At 40.4% G+C, this 25,462-nt stretch overlaps 1 protein-coding gene across 1 annotated transcript in view; it reads right to left on the bottom strand.

Moving 5' to 3' along the window:
- The window catches only part of LOC309978556 (uncharacterized protein), a gene marked incomplete at its 3' end in the record, with an annotated part of 64,032 nt that overhangs the window by 27,215 nt on the left and 11,355 nt on the right, over positions 1–25,462 (bottom strand). The window contains exon 3 of the mRNA XM_082865092.1: positions 1,049–1,175. Within this exon, the coding sequence (XP_082721218.1) occupies positions 1,049–1,175 (127 nt within the window). The remainder of the gene's footprint in view (positions 1–1,048; positions 1,176–25,462) is intronic.

Raw genomic sequence — 25,462 nt, 5'->3', positions numbered from 1 at the left:
TTTAGCAACTGGTTATCCAGCCACACCCTTGGTGCTCTTTCCAGAGTACACCTTCTTATATTTTACAGTATGGATAGGCTGAGAATTTTCCAAATCTTCATATTCTAGTTCCTTTTTACTAACAATTCCTTCTTCAATTTCTCTTTCCTCTAGCATTTTACTGTAAGTATGAAGCAGAAACCAAGCCCTGCCTTTAACACTTTGCTTAGAAATCTCCTCAGCTAAATATCCAAATTCATCACTCACGACTTCTGTTTTCTACCCAAGAGAACACAATTCAGCCAAATTCTCTGCCACTTTATAATAAGAATCACCTTTCCACTAGTTTCCAATTATATGTTCCTCACTTCCATCTGAGACCTCACCAAAAACACCTTTAACACTCCTATTTCTACCAACAGTTTCTCTGAGGCAATCTAGACATTTTCTATCAAGCACCTGAAAATCTTTCCAGGCTCTACCCATTGCCCAATTCCAAAGCCACCTCCATGGATTTTGTAGGTATTTGTTACGGCAGCACCCCGCTTCCCAGTACAGAAAGCTGTGCTAGTTTCCTAGGGCTGTTGTAACAAAGTACCACAAACTGGGTGGCTCAGAACAACAGAAATTTATTGTCTTGAAGTTCTGGAGGCCAGAAGTCTAAAATCAAGGTTTAAGCAGGGCCATGCTCTTTTTGAAGGTGCTAGGGAGGGAACTGTTCCATGCCTCACTCCTGGCTTCTCGTGGCCTCAGGCATTTCTTGGCCTATAGATGCATCACTCCAGTCACATGGTCATCTTTTTCTTGTATGTCTTCACATTGCCTTCCCTCTGTGTTTCTGTGTCTCTGTGTCTAGATGTCCCTTTTTTATAAGGATGCCAGTCATATTGGATTAGGGCCCATCTAATGACCCTGTTTTTGCTTGATTACTTCTGGATAGACCCTATTTCTAAATAAGGTCACATTCAGAAGTAGTGGGGGTTAGGGCTTCAACATATTTTCTTTGGGGGGGGGCCACAATTTTACCCATAACAAGGTCCTTGTAGGTTCACAGAGTGGCTCTGCTTACCCAGTGAGAGAAGGTGGCTATAGTTCTCCAGCATCACGTCCTGGTACAGGCGCCTTTGAGTAGAATCCAGCTGCTGCCACTCCTCCCTGCTGAAGTCCACAGTCACGTCCTCAAAGGACACTGACACCTGTAACAACACAATCCCGTTCAGGGTGACATGGTCAGCATGGCGGGATAGGGAAGAGATAGAAAATTGTTTTTAGTAACTTTTACCATAATATCCCATAGGGTATGCCTATTAAATACCTACTTATACATAATGTACAGAATACAAATATCTAATTGGAAATTTCTGCTATTCATTGTGTACAACACTCAGTCTTTCTTTCTTTCTTTTTTTTTTTTTTGGTATGCGGGCCTCTCACTGCTGTGGCCTCTCCCGTTGCGGAGCACAGGCTCCGGACGCGCAGGCTCAGCGGCCATGGCTCACGGGCCCAGCCGCTCCGCGGCATGTGGGATCTTCCCGGACCGGGGCACGAACCCGTGTCCCTTGCATCGGCAGGCGGACTCTCAACCACTGCGCCACCAGGAAAGCCCCTCAGTCTTTCATTTTTAAAAATAATATTTCCGTACAGGATTTGAACTTGATCCTATTTTGTTGCTCATTTTAATGGGAATTTGTGTTTTATAACTTTTAGAAGGAAGAATGTACATTTTTTTCACTTTACATAGCTCCCTCTACTGCTGCTTTCATTTAGTCTTCAAAAACATAGCCATTTTCTCTTGATGCCTTTTTTTTTGGCCAATTTTAATTTAATTCCATAGTGGTCAGAAAACATACTCTGTATGATTTCAACATATGTTCTATCCAGAAGAACGTTTCATGTGTCCCTGGAAAGGAATGCATATTCAGTTATTGGTGGGTGCAGTTATAATATATAAATCAACTTGATTGAGTGCTGCTGAAATTTTATATCACTTTACTCATTTGTCTTCTACTTGTTCAGCCAATTATTTGTCAACTTTTTGGTAAAAATTGACAGGGAGATGTTAAAAGTTTATATGGCTATGCAAAGGAACTAGAATACACAAAGCAAGGATTAGCATGGAGGATTTATACTATGCAATGTTAAGACTTACTTTAAAGCTACAATAATCAGACAGTGTGGTATTGATCTAAGTACAGACACATATATCAATGGAACAGAATAGAGAATCCAGAAACAGATCTGCACACATATGGACAACTGGTTTTTGACAAAGGTGCCAAAGGGGAAAGGGACAAAGGTGCCAAAGGGGGAAAGGAAAAGTCTTTTTTAAAAATTGTGCTGGAACAAATGGATATGAGTTTTGGAGGAAAAAAACAAACCTTGACCCACATCTCACACCATATACAAAAATTAACTTTAGTGTTCTCACCACACACACACACACACACACACACACACACACACACACTCAAACTAAGCAACTCTGTGAGGTGATGAATGTATTAAGTAACTCGACTGTGGTATAAAAACAAATATACAGATCAACAGAATAGAACAGAAAGCCCAGAAATCAACCCACACATATACAGTCAATTAACTTATGACAAAGGAGCCAAGAACATAAAATGGGGAAAGGACAGTCTCTTCAATATATGGTGTTGGGAAAACTGGACAGCCACATGCAAAGGAATGAAACTGGAACACTATCTTATACTACATGCAAAAAATAACTCAAAATGGATTAAAGACTAGAACATGAGATCAGAAATCATACAACTCCTAGATGAAAACATAGGTGGTAAGCTCCTTGACATAAGTCTTGGAGATAAATTTTTGGATTTGACACCAAAAGCAAAGGCAAGAAAAAACAAAAATAAACAAGTGGGAATATACCAAAGTAAAAATATTATGCACAGCAAATGAAACCTTCAACAAAATGACACAGCAGCCTACTGAATGGGAAAAAAAATTTGCAAATCATATATCTGATAAGGGGTTAATATGCAAAATATATAAAGAACGCATACAACTCAACAGCAAAAAACCCAAAAAAATCTGATTAAAAAACAGGCAGAGGATCTGAACAGACATTTCTCCAAAGAGATATACAGATGGCCAACATGTACAAGAAAAGGTGCTCAATATCACTAATCATCAGGGAAATGCAAATCAAACCCACAATGTGATATCACCTCATACCTGTTAGAGTGGCTATCATCAAAAAGACAAGAAATAACAAGTGTTAGTGAGAACACAGGAAAAAGGGAACCCTTGTGCACTGTTGGTGGAAATGTAAATTGGTGCAGCCACTATGGAAAACAAGATAGAGGTTCCTCGAAAAATTAAAAACAGAACTAGGTATGACACAGCACTTCCACTTCTGGGTATCTATCTAAAGAAGATGAATACATTAAATCAAAAAGATATCTGCACTCCCACGTTCACTGCAGCATTATTTACAATAGCCAAGATATAGAATCAACCTAAGCATCCATAAGTGGAAAAATGGATAAAGAAAATGTGGTGTGTGTGTATATACACACACACACATACACACACACACACATACACACACAATGGAATATTATTCAGCTATAAAAAAGATGGAAATATTGCCATTGCAACAACATGGATGGACCTTGAGGGCATTATGCTAAGTGAAATAAATCAGACAGAGAAAGAAAATTCCATATGATCTCACTTATATGTGGAGTCTAAGAAAAACAGAAAACAGAGCTCACAGATACAGAGAAGAGTTGGTGGTTGCCAGAGGCAGGAGTGGGTGGTGGGTGAAATGCGTGAAGGGGTCAAAAGGTACAAACTTCCAGTTATAAAATAAATAAGTCATGGGGATGTAATATACAGCATGATAACTATAGTTAATAATACTGTATTGCATATTTGAAAGTTGCTAAGAAAGTAAATCTTAAAAGTGCTCATCACAAGAAAATATTTGTAATTATGTATGGTAATGGATGTTAGCTAGACTTATTGTGATCATTTCACAATATATACAATATTGAATGATCATGTTATATACCTGAAACTAATATAATGTTATATGTCAATTATACCTCAATTTAAAAAAATAACCAAGTGGGGCTTCCCTGGTGGCGCAGTGGTTGAGAGTCCACCGGCCGATGCAGGGGACACGGGTTCGTGCCCCGGTCCGGGAAGATCCCACATGCCGCGGAGCGGCTGGGCCTGTGAGCCATGGCGGCTGAGCCTGCGCGTCTGGAGCCTGTGCTCCACAATGGGAGAGGCCACAACAGTGAGAGGCCCGCGTACCGCAAAAAAAAAAAAAAAAAAAAAAAGGCATGGACTTCCCTGGTGGCACAGTGGTTAAGAAGCCGCCTGCCAATGCAGGGGACACGGGCTTGAGCCCTGATCCGGGAAGATCCCACATGCTGTGGAACAACTAAGCCCGTGCGCCACAACTACTGAGCCTGCACTCTACAGCCCGCGAGCCACAACTACTGAGCCCGCGTGCCACAACTACTGAAGCCCGTGCACCTAGAGCCCGTGCTCTGCAACAAGAGAATCCACTGCAATGAGAAGCCCATGCACCACAACGAAGAGTAGCCCCTGCTCACCGCAACTAGAGAAAACCCGCACACAGCAACGAAGACCCAATGCAGACAAAAATAAATAATAAATTTATATAAAAAAATAAGAGGCAGAAACTTCCCAAATATGGTAAAAGACATAAATTTACAGATTCAAGCAGGATAAATCCACAGAAAACCACACCTATGCACAGTGTAGTCAAACTAATGAAAACCAAAGAAGAAAAGAAAGCAGCCAGAAAACAAACAAAAAAAAGACATATTACATACAGGGAAACAGTGATTAAAATGACCACTCAGTGCTCAACAGAAGAAACAGAGGTCAAAATACAGAATACAAACTACAAAGTTTTTAAATGATGAAGAAAATAAGTTTTATCTGGCTGGGCAAATCTAGGAGTGCCTTGATAAGTTCTTCATGGCTTTTGGTTCTACCCTCTGTGTTTCTGGTCCCACCCTCTGAGCCATCTTTCCTATTTCATGAAAGGTTGAAAGGTAGCATTTCAGGAAAGGTAGCAGAAGAGTTTTCTCAGTCTGCTTCCTACCGGTAGAATTTTGAAGGTCTGACATCTTTCCATTTTTGTATTGTCTCTATCCCTTTAAGTCTAAGGTGGTAGTGTTTCTGTTCATATAATTTGCTCTAAAATTTTATGAGTTGTCTGTGAATCTCACTGGGTTCACTCCCTTAGACGAAAAGTGCACCTACAGATCTGTTTGAGATAAGCCATTCTTTATCTTGGACTCCTGCTGAGAGGGCTGAGGGACACACTCTTAAGCTTCCTAGAGGCCCTCTTGCTTGATTGAGATCTGTGAGGCACTCTTAATCTCTTCAAGGGGAGTTTTGTGTGGCTGAATGCTCTAGTCCTCTGATCTGAGGTCTTAAGAAAAGGTTGTATAGTCACATCTTTTGCTTTATTTCTAGATCATATTTTCCTGGTAGTGTTTCAGAGCTATTTTTTTTAACATCTTTATTGGGGTATAATTGCTTTACAATGGTGTGTTAGTTTCTGCTTTATAACAAAGTGAATCAGTTATACATATACATATGTTCCCATATGTCTTCCCTCTTGCGTCTCCCTCCCTCCCACCCTCCCTATCCCACCCCTCCAGGCGGTCACAAAGCACCAAGGCGATATCCCTGTGCCATGTGGCTGCTTCCCACTAGCTATCTACCTTACATTTGTTAGTGTGTATATGTCCATGACTCTCTCTCGCCCTGTCACAGCTCACCCTTCCCCCTCCCCATGTCCTCAAGTCCGTTCTCCAGTAGGTCTGTGTTTTTATTCCTGTCTTACCCCTAGGTTCTTCATGGCATTTTTTTCCTTAAATTCCATATATATGTGTTAGCATACGGTATTTGTCTTTTTCTTTCTGACTTACTTCACTCTGTATGACAGACTCTAGGTCTATCCACCTCATTACAAATAGCTCAATTTCGCAGAGCTATTTCTTAACTTTAGAATCTTGTGCTATCTGAAGAGGCTAATAATTTTCAAAACCATCAAGTCCTGGATCCTTTGTGTTTGACAGTCTTTCTCTCAGTTTATCTCCTTTCATATTTTGCTAAAAGCAGCAAGAAACTTGATGCCTCCAACACTTTTCTTGGAAATATTAGATAGATCACCAAGTTCATGAAGCACAATTCTCTACTTTCCACATAACTGCAGATGACAGTGTTGCTAAGTTTCTATCACATAAGCTCCTCCAGTTTCCAAAACATGTCCTTCACTTCCTTTTGAGCCTTCATCGGCATCCTATAGTCCAAATTTCAACTAATAGTCTATTCAGGCAATTTAGGATTTCTCTAATATGCTCCTTAAAATCCTTCCAGCCTCCACCCACATCCAAGTTTGAAAGATATTCCCACATTTTTAGGTGTGTTATGACAACACCCTACTCCCAGTACCAAAATCTGTGTTAGCTTTCTATTTGATGCATAGCAAATTACCCTAAAACTTAGTGAGTTACAACAATATCCATTATCTCACAGTGGGTCAGGGGCCCGGGTGTGGCTTAAATAGGTCCTCTCACTTGGGGTCTCTCACAAGGCTGCAGTCAAGATGTTGGCCAGGGCTACGTCCATCTTGAACACTGACTTGGAATGACCCACTTCCAAGCTCAGGCAAGTGGTTGTTGATAACATTCAGTTTCTCGAGGTCTGTTGTACTGAGTGACTCAGTTCCTTATTGACTGTTGGCCAGTGGCTGCCCTCAGTCCTTTGCCACGTGGATCTCTCCATAGGGAAGTTCACAACATGGCAGCTTGTTTCATCAAAGCCAGCAAGCAAGAAGAACCAGAGAGAGAGAGTGCCAGCAAGATGGAAGTTACAGTCTTTTATAACCTAATCACATAAGTGACATCCCAACACTTTTACCTTATTCGGTTTCTTAGAAGCAAGTCACTAGGTCCAGCCCACATACAAAGGGGAGTGGATTACACAAGGGTATGAATACCGAGAAGTGGGGATCACTGACAGCCAACTTAGAAGGCTGCTTACTAAAAAAAATCAAAATTTGCATGAAGCAAATAAAGATAAATTTCGAAGGAAATTTATAGCTTTAAATGCTTATATTAGAAAAGAGTCTAAAATCAATGACCTAAAATTTAACCTCAAGGAGCTAGAAAGTAAAAGACCAAATGAACCCAAAGAAGGTAAAAGAACTAGCAAAGATCAAAAAAATTAATGAAATAGAAAACAAATGACAGAAAAAGTCAACAAAAAATTAATTCAAACTGTATTATCGACCTAAACATAAAAACTAAAACTAAAAATGCCCCAGAAGAAAACATAAGAGAACATCTTTGCAATGCTGGGACAAGCAAGGATTTCTTGACATAGTACAAAAAGCAACAACCACAAAAGAAAATTTTGATAAATGGGACCTTATCAAAATTAAACCTTCTGCTCATCAAAAGATGTCATTAACTCATAGACATAGAGAACAGACTTGTGGTTGCCAACGGGGAGGGGCAGTGGGGGAGGGATGGATTGGGAGTTTGGGGTTAGCAGATGCAAACTATTACATACAGAATGGATACACAACAAGGTCCTACTGTAGAGCACAGGGAATTATATTCAATATCCTGTGATAAGCCATAATGGAAAAGAATGTGAAAAAGAATATATATATGTATAACTGAATCACTTTGCTGTACAGCAGAAATGCTGAACACAACATTGTAAATCAACTATACTTCAATAAAATAAAAATTTAAAAAAGATGTCATTAAGAAAACAAAAAGCCAAGACACAGACTGGGAGAAAATATTTGCAATATGTATACAAAACACTCATATTAAGAATGTATAAAGAACTCCTACAAAGCAAAAAGAAAAAGACATGTAACCCAATTTTTTTTTTTTTTTTTTTTTTTTTTTTTTGCGGTACGCAGGCCTCTCACTGCCGTGGCCTCTCCCGTTGCGGACCACAGGCTCCGGACGCGCAGGCTCAGCCGCCATGGCTCACGGGCCCAGCCGCTCTGCGGCATGTGGGATCCTCCCAGACCGGGGCACGAACCCGTGTCTCCTGCATTGGCAGGCGGACTCTCAACCACTGTGCCATCAGGGAAGCCTGTAACCCAATTTTTTTAAATGGGCAAAATATTTGAACAGACACACATGAAAAAGACATACCAATAAAGCATATTAAAAGATGTTCAACATCATTAGTTATAAGGGAAATGCAATTTAAACTACACTGAGATAGCACTATACACTCACTTTTAAAGCTAAAATTAAAAAAAACTGAAAAATTGCTGGTAGAAATGTAAAACTGAACTATCACTTTGGAAACTTGTTTGGCAGTTTCTTTTTTTTTTTTTTTTTGGCTGTGTTGGGTCTTCGCTGCTGTGCACAGGCCTTCTCTAGTTGTGTTGAGCAGGGGCTACTCTTCGTTGTGGTGCCCGGGCTTCTCATTGTGGTGGCTTCTCTTGTTGCAGAGCATGGGCTCTAGGCACGCGGGCTCAGTGGTTTGGCACGTGGGCCTTAAAGCGTGCGGACTCAGTAGTTGCAGCACGTGGGCCCTAGGGCATGCAGGCTCAGTAGTTGTAGCGTGCGAGCTTAGTTGCTCCACGGCATGTGGGATCTTCCCAGATCAGAGATCGAACCTGTGTCCCCTGCATTGGCAGGCGGATTCTTAACCACTGCCCCACCAGGGAAGTCCCTGGTTTGGCAGTTTCTAATAAAGTTAAATATACACCGGCCTGTAATCTGGCAATTCCATTCCTTGGTAGATACTAAAAAGAAATGACAACAATATGTCCTCAGAAAAATTCCACAAGAATATTTATAGCAGGATTTATCATGATAAAAAAACTAGAAACATTCCAAATGTTCATCAGCAGGTAAATGCATAAACAAATTATAGCATATTCATATAATTGAATATTCAGCAATAAAAAAGAAAGAGCTACTGGTAGAACAAACAACCTGGATGACTCTCAAAAATTTACAAATAGAAGCCAAACACAGAGCCAAACACAAACCGTATGATTCTATTTATATGACAATCAAGGACCAGCAGGGCTAATCTATAGGGATTAAAAATATTAACAATGATTGCCTCAGGGGGAGGATATTGACTGATTAAGCGGGAACCTTCAAGGGTGATGGACATGGTCTATATTTTAATTTGAGTGATGGGTATACATATTTGTCAAAATTCATTAAACTATACCATTTAAGATCTGGGTAATTCAATGTCGTTCAAATATAACTCATTTCAAAAAACACACAAAAAAAGTGTATATTATAAATATATTCAGGGTACAATGTGGGCCCCAAAGAGAAAACAGTTGATTCTACTGGGGATGTAGGTTTAGGTTCCATAGAGCTGGTACAGTTTAAACTGAATCCTGGAAAAAATAAGTGTGATAGAGATAAGTAAGGGAAAATGTTTTCCAGAAAAGACAAAGAAATTGGTGTGGAGACAGGAAAATACACAGTAATTAAGGAAAGAGCGAACAGCTTTGTGAAAAGGAGAGATTATATAATATCTCAAGGAGGCAATTATGAGAAAAAAAATCCAAGGAAGTAGGCTGGAGTCTGATCATGAAATAGCATGAATTCTTTTAGTAATAGATCACCACTGAAGTGTTTTAGTTTTATATTTTTAAGTTAAAATTTATATTTGGGAATAAAAATTCATAATAACCAATTTTTTATAAAACTGCCACACAGAAACACACCTTAAGATACCACTACATGCTTCACTTACTTAGAAAAAGTTACAGACATAGTCAAAACAAATAGTTCTCATTTATAAATGTGAGTTCCTTTCTTTTAGCAAAAGAAAGCTCACAGGATTCTAAGTAATTCATGGGACAAAAAAAGGAAATTTAAAAATATTTTTAGCTGAATGATAATTTAAAATGACATATTAAAAACTTTATTGCACAGCATGTGGTTTATTTCTATAATCATTCCTTGTGCTCTTGAAAAGAATATGTACCCGGAAGTTGTTGGTTACAGTGCTCTATATATTTTTGTTGGCTCAAGTTCATTAATTATGTTGTTCAGGTCTTTTATATCTGAATTTTTGCCTGTTTTTTCTTTCAGTAACTGAAAGAGGTATGTTAAATTTTCCACTGAGTATGGATTTGATTATTTCTCTTTTTTTTCTCCATTTATGTTTTATTATCTTGAGGCTATGTTATTAGCTGTGTACAGATATAAAATTTTTATATTGTTTTGTTAAATTGGCTCTTTTATATTATGAAATATCTCTAGTAATAAATCTTGCTTTAAAGAAAAAAAAAAAGAAAGCTCACAGGAAATGTCAGACTGAAAACCAGCAGGATACAGCGATGCAGGGACAGCTCAACACCTCCTGAGCTAGAAGGCTCGGAGCCAGGCCTCCCTGGCTGGGGGCTGTGCTGCTTCTCCTCTCTGGCCTTCAGTTTCCCTGGCACCAAAGGAGGGAAGACTGGATGACTGATAAAGTCCTGGGTGCCATGGTCCATTCATTTCAGAGAACAGTATATGATCATAACAGTATCATTCTCCTTTGATTGTAAATGTCAACAGAATACAACTTAACATGCTGAAAAATTTTACTACAAAGAGTGCTATGATTTTTCCCATACTCTGCAAAGGATGGATGAGGGCCCATATTATCAGGCCACACTCACTGCTTATACTGGAAAATGAGGAAATGCTAATGAAATTGCTATTATGGGCTGACATTCATGGATGGCAGAAAGGGGCGTTCCAGAAGGAGTCCAGGATTTGCTCTTCACGAGTATTTCAGCTCCCGGCCAAAGCTCGGTGGCCAAGTGCACACATGGGCACACCCATGCCCGCGTGCAGTCTGTAAAGGTCACTGAGCACGTGTTAACCTTGAAGGGGAGAGAGAAACCTCAGTATTTTCCCCCAACAACACTCCAAGCCTCTTGTAAATCATATTCAAATTCATACACTTAAGCATTAATTTACATACTTAATTTCTGACAGGCTGACAACCGCAGCCCTTCTCCCCCTCAGTGTAAAGTGAGAAGTGAACTGTTATTCAGTGTATCCGTTACATTGGTAGTGGTGCTAAGTGTATTTTATATAATGTGCTATCTACAAAAAGGCAGATAAGAATTTGATTTAACATCCAGTTAAAAGCCATCATTGAAAAATTAAAAAAAAAAGAGTGCTATGATTTTTATTATGACTCTCACCATCTTTGGAAAATTTCCATTTCAGAAGTTTGATTTGGTTCACTTTCTTGGAGCTTCTTGCCTTGGGAGCATCCTCCAGGCACACCAGTACCTATGAAGATAATTAGCCAGCATTCCTTTTCCTGAAGCCGCAGTCTATGGCTCTGCCTTCATCACATAGGCTGCGCTGTGTCCCTGTTCAACCTCCAACTATTCTTCTAATTACGGAGTGCCCAGATGCTTGATTTACTGTTTCTTCCTTACACCTCACTGTGTATTCTGCAAGTTGTATTTTAGTATGTTCCTACAGAGTTTCTTCAATTCATGCTGCTATCAGTGTGATCAAAGTTTGAGGTTTTGACATAAGAGCCCTTCAGATATTCTGTGGGAATGCGAGCGAGGCCCAGCAGCTAGTGGGAAGAGTTGCATTTCAGCACCTTATAGTCCTAACTCTGTCTCCCTCTATTAATGTTGCATTTAACCTTGAGAGCGTCAACTTAGTTTTCTCACACATTTTCAATTAAAACATTTAGTTCCTTTTTCAATACTAAACATGATTTTTTCTTTTAACAACAAAGACATGCATCAAAAAACCATGTGCTCAGAGAAGTGATGTAAAAATACCATTGTCTTATCTCCAAATACTAATTCTAAGATCAAGGTCTTCAAGCCTTTGACCACGCACACGGACCACCAATTTCTAGGATACATTATTCCACATCATCATTTCTATAGTTTGACAAAAACCATAACACATTCTCTGATACAACAACATATCCATATCAATGAAATACATTACTGCAATGTTTAACTTCTTCCATAATTCCTTGAAAATCTGTAGCATAGCATAAGCACTAAAACTTACTAATTATGAGAGCTGTTAATTTACAATCCTCTCATAATGACTGTACCACTATCCATTTTTATTTATTCTTAAATTCAATTTCAACTACCTGATTGTGTCTGAAGTAGCTTCATAGTAGTTTTATTTCTATGAAAGTGACATGTTTCCAAGTATCACCTGGGGGATTAGATTAGATTTAAATGAGAGAGGAAAATATAGTATCAGTTACACCGTTTCCTCACTTGGCATACAAATTTAAAAAAATCATCCATTTCTTTAGTGATTAAAAATAACAGTTCTTTTGTGAGCATAGACACAATACAAGGAATCTGTTTCTTTGCGTGAAAAGCAGAATCAGTGGAAAAGGACTCGAATTCTATCGCTAGCTTTCAGTTAACCCAAATGAGAGTATGCATAAGCTCAAGCTTGTGAGCGTACTGATTCAGCATTGCACAAAGTGACTGGATGAACCAGGATCCGTCCTTTGAATTTCGCCAGGAATAGTAACCAGGTGCTGTAGAATATGCATACAAGAAGTCTGCCTCAACCGGTATTTTCTGACAGGCCGTGTCATCCTCAACACCACTGTCTGTCTCCAAGCAGCTAAAACATGGCTACAGCCACTTGGGATGCTCGCCACGCACCTGTGCCCTCGTGCGGGATTTGGAAGGCAGAAGCGGCCTGCAGTTTTAACTCAGAAATCGTGAAAACCAAACCCCAAACCAACCACGCTAGCTCTTGCAGGGTGGGAAGCGGCCGGCAAGCCCAGCTCCTTCGGTGTTTGGCCTGCTCCTCGTTTGGAAAATTACTTCTCTTTCTAGCGAGAACAGGAAGTCGGGCGGCCCAAGTAAAAGGCGAGTGAGTGAAGTGTTCAGAACGGTACCGTCACCCTGGTTTTGGGAACTGATACCCCAGGCTGGCACCTCCCTCCCTGAACTCTTTTTTTTTTTTTTAACATCTTTATTGGAGTATAATTGCTTTACAATGGTGTGTTAGTTTCTGCTTTATAACAAAGTGAATCAGCTATACATATACATATGTTCCCATATCTCTTCCCTCTTGCGTCTCCCTCCTTCCCACTCTCCCTATCCCACCCCTCTAGGTGGTCACAAACCACTGAGCTGATCTGATCTCCCTGTGCTATGCGGCTGCTTCCCACTATGTATTTTACGTTTGGTAGTGTATATATGTCCATGCCACTCTCTCACTTTGTCACAGCTTACCCTTCCCCCACTCTTGCACTGTTGGTGGGAATGTAAATTGATACAGCCACTATGGAGAACAGTATGGAGGTTCCTTAAAAAACTACAAATAGAACTACCATATGACCCAGCAATCCCACTACTGGGCATATACCCTGAGAAAACCATAATTCAAAAAGAGTCATGTACCACAATGTTCATTGCAGCTCTATTTACAATAGCCGGGACATGGAAGCAACCTAAGTGTCCATCAACAGATGAATGGATAAAGAAGGTGTGGCACATATATACAATGGAATATTACTCAGCCATAAAAAGAAACGAAATTGAGTTATTTGTAGTGAGGTGGATGGACCTAGAGTCTGTCATACAGAGTGAAGTAAGTCAGAAAGAGAAAAACAAATGCCATATGCTAACACATATATATGGAATCTAAGAAAAAAAAAAGGTCATGAAGTACTTAGGGGTAAGACAGGCATAAAGACACAGACCTCCCTGAACTCTTCACACAATAAAGCTCACTCCTGCTGGCCGTGGCCGTCTCGGGCACGAGAAAACCCTCGCTGCGTGAAATGAACATAGCAAGCCTGACAAACCAAAATCTTAAAAAGAAAAAAAGTATACAGCAGCAAAACCTCAGGACTCCTGCACCACACCTGTAACCTGCCCACTTAGTAAATAAACAGAACATCAAATCACAAAAGCTACGCAAGGGGTAGGCCACGCTGGCAGAGAGCCCGACCCACAGCAGGGCGGAGGGAGCAGGTGCGAATGAGCTGGAAGGGGCGAGTCTCCCACTTTCCCCCCTTGGGGCCCTCAGTCCTAACACTGCACTGGGAGCCTGGGTTGATCCGGCCACGTAACTCTCAGCTTCTTCTTGTGTTTCACTCTCAGCTTCTTCTTGTGTTTCTAGTAAGGGAGGAAGACGATGGCTTCAATCCCTTTGCCTCCGGGTCAGAAGGCAAGATCCTCTGAAACCCAGGTGGACGGGACATGTGGGAGGTTGAGCGTCTTCTCCTGGTTGAGGATGGGCGCACGGGCTCTTAGAGAAAGTCCGCTGTCCGAGCGCGTGATCCTGAAGCTTCTAGCACTGACAGCTGGCTGACTCCTTTCCCCTCTCCCTGGGGAGGCAAGGAGGCCATGGAGGTGGGAGAGCCCTTCCCCCATTCCAGCCCCCGGAAGTGCTACTTTACCAAATTCACTGACTAGCTCTAGCAGTTTTCTGGTAGCATCTTTAGGATTCTCTATGTACAGTATCATGTCAACTGCAAACAGTGACAGCTTTACTTCTTCTTTTCCAATTTAGATTCCTTTTATTTCTTTTGTTTTCTCTGATTGCTGTGGCTAAAACGTCCAAAACTATGGTGAATAACAGTGGTGAGAGTGGGCAACCTTGTCTTGTTCCTGATCTTAGTGGAAATGCTTTCAGTTTTTCACCATTGATAAAGGCATTTTAAAGACTCTCACTACACCTACCAAAGAGATGAACTTATTCAAAACATATTAAAGAGATGTGCTATCTGTCAGCAGAATTCTTTGCAGGCCACTCCCAAGGTAAGCACCAGAAGTTTTCCCCAACCAACTTCCCATCCAACAGGAACTGCTGGCAGTTGGATTTCATAGAAGTAATGCTTGCAGAACATAGGAGGTTTTGTCTACTTATGGTGTGTATGATGTCAGAATGGCCTGAAGTTTTCCTCTCTTCAAAAAGCCAGTGCTCAGGCAATGGTATAGGTTCCCTTAATAAACGTAATTTCCACTTTGGGGATACCAGAGCACGTTGAATCAGACAGAAAAAGTCAATTTATTTCCACTGCTGTTCAAGAATTACAAAAATGTTTACAGATTTCTACAAGCTATCATATAGCCTATCATTCTTATTCCTGTGGACATGTACAGCAAATGAATCAAACTCTAAAGAAACTCATTGGCCAAGATTCAGCAACCAATTAGGGTTAAAAAGGCCTACAGCTTTACCACTAGCTTGTTAAAAATTAGAGCAACCCTTGCCAGCAAGCATGAAATCACTCTCTTTGAACTTATGTTTAGCAGGCCTATGAATTTTGGTCTGAGACCATGTCCTGTGCCTAATTTAACTGAATCTTCCCATAATCATATTCAATTCTTAAAAGGGTTTCTCTCTTCCCCAGAAACCCTGAGACATAAAGTCATAAGAACCTGGAAAGACCCCCTGGAAAGTCTGCCACCTCTATCAAAAGGGAGATTTCATCTACATAAAAGAGTCCCAGGAAAAGACAGGCTGTCACCACACTGGGAGGGATCTTTCCAAGTAAAAGAAAAAATACAGTTGGATTCATGCTTTCCCTATGAAGCCAGTACCTCAGGAGGACTGGACTGTCGCTCCCACAAAGGACTTGAAACTTAAGTTTTCTAGAGTGACTGATACTGGTATTGAGCTCAACTGAAATGAGGTTGAAGAGTAGCAGAATATGTCACTTTGGCATAAGGATTATTTTGAGCTGAATGCAGTTGAGAAGAAGCAGGTACAAGAAAAGCTCCCTGCCCTCCCATTTGCCTAAAAGTAAGATATAAAGTTTCATGGGAGATTGGGACTGACATATACACACTACTATATATAAAATAGATAACAAATAAGGATCAATGAATAGCACAGGGAACTCTACTCAATATTCTGTATTGACCTATATGAGAAAAGTATCTAAAAAAGAGTGGATATATGTATATCTATAATTGATTCACTTTGCTGTACAGCAGAAACTAACACAACATTGTAAACCAACTATACTCCAATAAAAATTTTTTTAAAAAGATATAAATTTTCAAAGATGTCTCTCCTCTCCTCTCTCCCAGGAAGGACAAAAGTTAATCATGGGAGGCAACTTTAGACCCTATCAGCCTGGAGATGGCACCTACATAACGAACTTTATTAACTAGCCTTTATCTACCATTAGCCTTCTCCCATATATTTATGTTCCCACAGTATGCTGCCCTTGGAAACCTAAAACTGCTTTCCTTTGTCCTGTCGTTTCCCCATAAATTTATTGTTCTTTGCTGAAGATGCTATATAAGCCGGAATTCTAAGCCACCGTTTTGAGTGACTCATTGTTCCCTGGGTATCTCCCATATATACATGAGGTATGTAAGTTAATAAACTTGTTTTCTCTTATTAATTTATCTTTTATTAAAGGGGTCTCAGCCAAGAACTTAGAAGGGTAGAAAGAAAATTATTTTTTCCTCCCCTACAAGCAAACATTACCATTCTCATAACTGCCTTGCTGTCCTAGTCACAGCAGAGTTATTTCAACTACCTAAGAATCAGATTTTACTAGAAAACACATATTATACTGCTTTTTTTTTCTATACTCCAAGTAATGGTCTCCACAATTACATATTTCTAATCAACTCCATATTGTATTCTCAGAATAGACATGATCTGGACTTTTAAGTCAAACAAGTCAATTATTGGCAGAGTAAAGGTGGAACCATATTCATTAGTAATTTTTTATAATACCAAAGTAAAGTAACTAATATGCATCAAGATACTCCAGCCCTAAATTTGACACAAAAATGTTTTAACTAGTTTGACTGGAAGGATCGTTATAGAAGAAAGAACTCTCTTAACTATACTACAATCAAGAGAACTGTAGGAGTAATCCTACTAGGGAATTGTTCTCTTGCCTTTACTATGGTAAGGGTTTGGTTCAATAAGACTACTGATAGCTGTAGAGATAGTGATGGTAAATTACATCATACAAACTGGTGAGAATCCTATCAACAGACCCTGTAAGATATATATAAACGAGATCTCCCTACTACGTTTGGAACATGGTAATGCCCTGAGTCTATTTTAATAGCCCCTAGGATTATAGGTGGATAGTTTCTCTTAATATATCTGAGGCTAAAATCAGTCTTCACAACTAGACTTGTATCCCTGAGCCCTCCCACTATGGAATCTGTTTAAGGGGCCTGTTTGGGACCACACAAGGGCAAAAGAAGGCTTATCGGAATACAATCCTGGAAGAAACAGGAACAGGCACAGGTATAGCTAACTCTTTTGGTAATGAGATTTTGAATAATAAACTTGGTGCTTTGGGATAACTACAAAAACACATAATACAATAGCAAACTGCATGGAATCACATCATGCAAGATGTTTAAAAGCCATGGAAACTCAAGTCAAATGGAAACTGAGAAAATTCTGGAATCGGACTGTTTGGAATAATTTAATGATGGGGCAAAAAAAATCACCACATAGGTCTCAGAGCCACTCATCTGTACAGTCCAGGAGCAGTTAGCTATCAAATAACTCTAGGACAGCATCACTAGTTCAGAATTACAGCATATTCAAGGGAACAAACAGGTATTGCACTATGACTATACCAGAAGGGACAGAAGAATGGTTTAAAACAGCATCTAATTAATAGACAAACAGAAACCTGGCATTTATAGATAGCGACTGCAGAAGATAGGTCTTATGTCACTGTATTAATTTTAGGATGCAAGTTCTCTCCAGTCCCAGTATGGATAAACAAAAGTAGATGCCTATTATTCAGGGAGATTTGCATGCCTGTTATTGATTTGGACCAATGCAAGCAACGGCCCATAGACGGGGTTGTTCCTCAAGACTTAAAATAATTAAAACTACATTAAGCACTGGAAGTTCAATCTGTACCCTTCAAAGGGTGCCTCATAATAATATACTAGAAATGACCATGGCTGTCTCTGTGTTTTGCATCTGGGAAATACTATTTGGGGAGATGGAACCATTACTGCAGGGCTACATTATGTCCGTGTGATGTTAATTACTGAACAACAGGAACTCGGGAGAAATTCATTGGGCTTATAAGAAAAAAAAATCTTTTCTTTCTTTTTATTTTTTTAACGTCTTTATTGGAGTATAATTGCTTTACAATGGTGTGTTAGTTTCTGCTTTATAACAAAGTGAATCAGCTATACATATACATATATCCCCATATCTCTTCCCTCTTGTGTCTCCCTCCCTCCCACCCTCCCTATCCCACACCTCTAGGTGGTCACAAAGCACCGAGCTGAAATTAGAACACTCCATAACACCATACACAAGAATAAACTCAAAATGGATTAAAGACCTAAATGTAAGTCCAGACACTATAAAACTCTTAGAGGAAAACATAGGCAGAACACTCTATGACATATATCACAGCAAGATCCTTTTTGACCCACCTCCTAGAGAAATGGAAATAAAAACAAAAATAAACAAATGAGCCCTAATGAAACTTCAAAGCTTCTGCACAGCAAAGGAAACCATAAACAAGACGAAAATACAACCCTCAGAGTGGGAGAAAATATTTGCAAATGAAGCAACTGACAAAGACTAATCTCCAAAATGTACAAGCAGCTCATGCAGCTCAACACCAAAAAAACAAACAACCCAATCCAAAACTGGGCAGAAGACCTAAATAGACATTTCTCCAAAGAAGATATACAGATTGCCAAAAAACACATGAAAGAATGCTCAACATCACTAACCATTAGAGAAATACAAATCAAAATTACAATGAGGTATCACCTCACACCAGTCAGAATGGCCATCATCAAAAAATCTACAAACAATAAATGCTGGAGAAAAGGGAACCCTCTCGCACTGTTGGTGGGAATGTAAATTGATACAGCCACTATGGAGAACAGCATGGAGGTTCCTTAGAAAACTAAAAATAGAACTACCATATGACCCAGCAACCCCACTACTGGGCATATACCCTGAGAAAACCATAATTCAAAAGGACACATGTACCCCAATGTTCATTGCAGCTGTACTTACAATAGCCAGGACATGGAAGCAACCTAAGCGTCCATAGACAGATGAATGGATAAAGAAGATGTGGCACATATATACAGTGGAGTATTACTCTGCCATAAAAAGAAACGAAATTGAGTTATTTGTAGTGAGGTGGATAGACCTAGAGTCTGTCATACAGAGTGAAGTAAGTCAGAAAGAGAAAAACAAATACCGTATGCTACACGGTATATATGGAATCTAAAAACAAATGGTTCTGGAGAACCTAGGGGCAGGACAGGAACAAAGACGCAGATGTAGAGAATGGACTTGAGGACACGGGGAGTGGGAAGGGTAAGCTGGGACGAAGTGAGAGAGTGTCATGGACATATATACACTACCAAACATAAAACCGATAGCTAGTGGGAAGCAGCCACAAAAAAATCTTAATTAGGGACTTCCCTGGTGGTCCAGTGATTAATACTTCACCTTCCAATGCAGGGGGTGCAGGTTGGATACCTGGTCAGGGAGCTAAGATCCCACATGCCTCCCAGCCAAAAAACCAAAACATAAAACAGAAGCAATATTGTAACAAATTCAATAAAGACTTTAAAAATGGTCCACATCAAAAAACAAACAAACAAAAATTAATTATCAGGCCCCCAGAGAGCTACTCCTTGGCCTTGGACTGGGTAAGACTTCATAAGGAACTACAAAATAATACTTAAATAATTAATCATTTGAAAGAGCAAGGAATAAAGATAATACAACAGTTTGTAAAAGTAACATATGAGGAACAGAGAGCTTTTGAACATTGCTAATCAAGAATGTGCTTTAACTACTGGTAAGACATATTCAAAGGTTTTTTCCCCCAACGCATATATTGCACTGACTTTTAAAATTCACCCTATGGTAATTTTCCTAATTGCTGTGCTTAGCTATTGTGTGGACTTACTAGATATTTAGGTGGCAGCAAACTGCCCACAGAAAGGTAGAAAATGCAGTGAGATAATTATAAAAGTGTGGTGTTATTATAAAAGGAAAGTTGTAAGGATAAAAAAAAAATGGAATTTTCCCTGTTGCCAAAAGAGGAGACTCCCTCCCCCCACCCTTTTCTTAGAGTATTTCCTTGAGAAACCTGGTATTTGTAAATCCTCCCTCTGCCCCTTTTATATGTATGTAAATCTTTTAAAAGGTTAAATAAGCCTTTTGTCAGCATTATAACCCAGGAATGTTTTTCTTAAGGGTCTGGGAGACACCTCATTGACATGTAGATAACAAGGAAGAAAGATAGCACCCTATCTCCCTGTCACCCTGGGAGCTTAGCCTAGGCACCTGGCTCTAAGCTGGAACTACCTGCTTGTCATAGAGACAGGAGCAGTTTGATTTTGCCTTTAGATAAAGGCAATTAACTAGCACAGATGGCCACTCCCATTACCAGGTGAACTTAGGATGAACTATGAAAGAATGTAGACTGAATTGTCCTGTCAAGTCCTCTTGCATGAGGACTTGATAAGTTATCATTTATCTTGAAAACAAGCAGGTAATGGACTCTATCTGCTCTGTCCCAGAAAAGGGTGAGATTTCTTTCTGTCTTTGCAATCTCTTTAGCTAATTGCTTGTGATGCACACTGTGGTCTGCTTTGATGCTTATTCAATAACAAAACAATTTTCTTTCTATTTTATATTTGCATATTTATATTTCCTGGGTTGCTATGAGATTTAATTTTTTTTCCCTAACATGCAACCATGCTGACTCTGGCTACTGATTTTTCTGTGACAAATAAAGTCTCCCATCACTGACTCAGGAGTCTCATGGCCTCTGTCAACATACTTGAAACTGTGGCAAGCCAACTTCTTAGCTTACTAGTAGGGTAAAATCTCAGCCCCTACACAGTTCTTGACACCAAGGACCACGACCAATCTGCATTCACATGGCAAGGCCTTCCATATACGTTGGCAGTGCTCTCCCAGAAGTAATGAGAGTACCTCGGCGTTTCACACCAGTGAGTGGGTCAGGCTTTGGCGAGACTGCCTCTACCCTCTGCTGTCCAAACTTTTCACTATATAGATGAAGTCTTCTTGGTTAGCCAGTCGGAAGCCTTAATTTCAATGGCTCCGCCCATAGTATTATTACGCCTTTGCCATCAGAGGTCGCTGGTAAACCCTGACAAAATTCGACTAAAGTGTCTGGGACCTCTGGGTGGATGGACGATGCTCTATCCCTCTTGCAAAGAAAAACTTCTATCTCTTTGAACCCTATGCCAAAAAGGAAGCCCAACATCACACTGGGCTCTTTGGGAATGGGAGACAATATGTGCCTCACCTGGACATTCTATTTGATCCTTTATGTTGGCTAAACCACAATGTCTTTTGAGTGAGGCCCAAACCAACGGTCAGTGTAGGATGCTATCTGGCACGCTGTGGCACATTCTCTGCTCTCTGCCTTCAGGGTCCCCAAAGCCTAAATGACCCTGTTGAGCTACCAGTCCGTGTAACTGATGGTGTTGCCTACTGGGGCTGCTAGCAACGGGGGGCAGCCTCCGTTTGGAAAAGCCCCCTAGGGTACAGGCTTTGTCATCTTCCTTACACACCTACTAGCTATACCCCTTATGAAAAGCAGCTATTAGCTTACTACTGGGCCCTTGTCGAAACTGAACACCTAACTCATGGAGGCCTTGCAAACCCTCCAGCTTGATACTCCCCTCTGGGGGTAGGTCAATTCAGACTCGATGACTAACAAGATGGGAAGGGCCCAAAAGCCTCATTTGTCAAAAGGAAAGAATATATTCAAGAGCACAGCTGGCCTGGCTTCACATGAAAATGGGACAGATTTTCCCTTTGGGGGAAAATCTGTTTCCCACTCTGCCAACCGTGGAGCAAGGCTGCTGGGCTTCATGGGGCACTCGATTCATAGAAGATCCCTCAAATGCCTAGACCTGATCCACTAATGAGTGGTCTAAGCTGGAATCTAATGGTTTCTACCAGGCTCTGTGGCTGTTCAACCTTAGTAGAACTGAGGATGGATGTGAGCACTCCCCTCAGCAGGCAGAACTCAAGCCTATGCTTGTAACTCTGGCCAACATTCCCTTTGATATCTATTGACTCTTAAGCTATTGCCAATGTCCAGCTGTTCAGTCTCCCACTTGGAAGACTACAGGCTGGGAGACTGGGCAGCCTTCTTTGGTATTGTGGGCCATGGAAACAAAACAAGGCTACTAATTAAACGGTCTGGGTCACCCACGTAGGTGCCCATGGTAAGGGTCCAGTCTCTGATGATACTGACTGGAATCACACTGCTGATGGAGCCTTCAGGGCCTATATTACTGCTATTGCTTTTCTGCATCCATCATCACACGGACATGGCAACACAACCATCATCACAGACTGGGCGCAAATTGCAAGACTATAGCTTTCTGACGCAGAAGCTACCACTGCCTGCCAAAACATGACTCCTTCTAAAAGATGACCCATTGGGATGAGGAAGGACACACTGCATGAATTGTGGGCCCGCCTGCTCCTGGCATACAGCATCACACCTCAAGAGCCTGCTCTCAGGGATGTCACCACTGTTGCACCATTGTTGACATTTTTTCAGGTTGAAGTGTTGCAGTCTGCTCAGCTGACTCCAGCCACACCGCTGTGGCCCTTAGAATTAGTCTGTGTCAAGTTTTCAGCATCCTGGACTATTTATCTGCAGCCTGAAAACGGTACACCTTTTACTGCAAAAGCCATGTAATGATAGGCTGATAGTCAAGGTATCTGATGGACTTCCACACTCCCCAACCATCCACCAGCATCTGGTATTGTCGAGTGTTGGAATGGCCTCCTCAGAAATGGACTCAAAAGGATTTCAGACTCTATCACCCTTGCCTCCTTCTGGTCCACACACCCTAGTAAAGCAGTTGGGTCAATGAATATGGCTCTCCCCAGAAAGTAATCAGTTCCTTTCAGCTGCTCCCTGGGTAATTAGTGATCAGGGGTTATATGGACATATTTTAACAATCTGGGATCCTCCGCTGAACATTCCTGGGTATAATCTTTCTTTCACCTAGCGACCCCAGACCAGCCTGGCTGGTAACCCTCTGCGTGGCAGCCCAGCCAGCAGGGAGGGAGCCTGAGAGACTGAAATTTAATTCTGGTTCAGCTACCTGGATTCTCTGGTTGGATGGACACTGTCCTAGATCACAAGGCTAATTACTACTTGGTTCAGTACATTGCTTACTATGGGCCAAAGTGCACAACATAACAGATCTCTGTGAGTTTATAAAAATGCCCTTGTCTTTCTTGTACCTGACCCATTCAGGTGAAAGGTCTGGGAACTAGTAGAAGATAATTGGGCAGGGGGAGGTGAATTTATAGCTACTAGAATGGGCCATAATGATTTTGTGTCAGTAGAGGATGAGGAACAACACAGAACCTGAAGAGGAAACACCTCAGACCTCAGGAGGTACAGGAAAGGGACAGGCATTAATGATCTTTGCCTTTCAGAACCACCCCCTGGAGCCTTCCTCACAAAGGAAAATGCCCTGGCACATCTCTCCCAAACTGTTGCAAAAGCCTTAAATTTAACTGTCAGGTCTTCCAATACCTACGACCAGGATGCTCTCACCATTCCCCTTAATCTTGCTAAGAAGTCTGTCAGAAACAGCAGGTAGGGTCCCAGCTCCTGCATCTCACACGCAAAACACCTGCCAACACCTCCAAATGTCTCCCTGAACCACTTCTCTTGGTCATCACTCAGCCATTCTGTGGGGCAGAAGAATGCCATGTGGCCGGGGGCATGGACATCTAGGACGCAAGTTTTCAAACAGAACTGAGAACCCCGACAATGTCGAACTTCACCTGAGCCCTGAAAACAGTGACAATTAAGAAATCCCTCCTACCTACTTGTATTCCTTTTTGAGAAATGACCTACCACAAACAACCATTCTTCCCACATGATTTATCTAAGTCTGGCTGTCCACTCTTTCCCATGACCCCCATACGACTTGCAAACGACTCCCTTGTTTACCTGTGACAAGAACAAATGCAGACCTTTCTCCTTTTGCCTGTATCTGCTGACAAGGCCAGACACAGACCCTCCAACTCCCCATTCTGTCTCATGAATGACTGAGATTAGAAATCTGTCTCCCTTAAATATTTATAAATGATGTGACCAACAAGGGCTTAATTTCTAAAATATACAAACAGCTCATACAACTCAATAACAACAACAAAAAAACCCAATCAAAAAAATGGGCAGAAGACCTAAACAGACATTTCTCCAAAGAAGACATACAGATGGCCAATAGGCACATGAAAAGATGCTCAACATTGCTAATTATTAGAGGAATGCAAATAAAAACTACAATGAGGTATCACCTCACACCAGTCAGAATGGCCATCATTAAAAAGATCACAAACAATAAATACTGGAGAGGATGTGGAGAAAAGGGAACCATAAGTATACGCTTGTTTCTCTAACAAGGTCCATCAATATCTATATCGTTCTCCTGAACAAGAATAAGAGAACCATAGGATTCTTTGTTTTTCCTTTCACTCACTCTCCAACTATCTGTGTGTATAATTGTCATTTTAGTTCCATTTTGTAATGATATACGTTCATATACATTTGCATTGTATTTTTTCATTTAGGTAACAGAAACAAGCACTGATGTCAAAAATATACTTGAAGAAGAAAACTTTATCACACTAATGGAAAATGCAAAGATTACTTGAAAAAAACACAGACATACTCTGTACTTTAGTAGTAAATCTGAATTATCATAAAGAGACGAATGGTCGTATCTTAAAATACAAGTTTAATGCAAACTCGCTGACAATGACAAGAGGATTATTTTTAAATTTGGTAAGCTGATTATAAATTGTGTACGGAAAATAAAATAGTCAAGAAAACAGTAAATTTCTGAAAAAGAAGAGTAATCAGAGACTTAGCCCTCCTATGTATTAGAATAAACTATAAATACAGAGAAATTAGAATCATAAAGACTATGACTATTAGATCAACAGAAGAGAATAAGGTGCATAAATATACCCAGAGTTATGTATTAGAATATAAATATATATATATATATATATATCCTAATGTAGTGCTGCATATTAGTGGGGAAAATATAGGTTATTCAATAACTGGTAATGGGACAAATGTGTAGGCATCTTGAAGAAAAGGAAGATTGATCCCTAGCTAAGGCTTTACAACAACAACCAGAAATCCAGATAGTCACAGAAGTAAAAAGCAAAACTAAAAACATGAAAGTACCAATACTAAAAAGAAAATGCAAGAATTTTTTTTTAAATATAGCTGAGCAATGGGGAAGGCCTTCTACTTATGACACAAAGCTTGGAGGACATAAAAGATTGATAAGCACAATTATGTGAAATGCACGGAGAAAAAGTCAATATTTTCCTTTAAAAGACAACTGAGAAGTTGAGGGAAAATATTTGGGACCCAGAGACAGACCCAGACAAAGAGCTACTGTCATTAATACGTA

Source organism: Leucopleurus acutus, assembly GCF_964270905.1.
Source record: "Leucopleurus acutus genome assembly, chromosome: X".
NCBI classification, from domain to species: Eukaryota; Metazoa; Chordata; class Mammalia; order Artiodactyla; family Delphinidae; genus Leucopleurus; species Leucopleurus acutus.
Note: the sequence above shows the minus strand (reverse complement) of the source record. Positions and strands in the feature narration are given on the sequence as shown.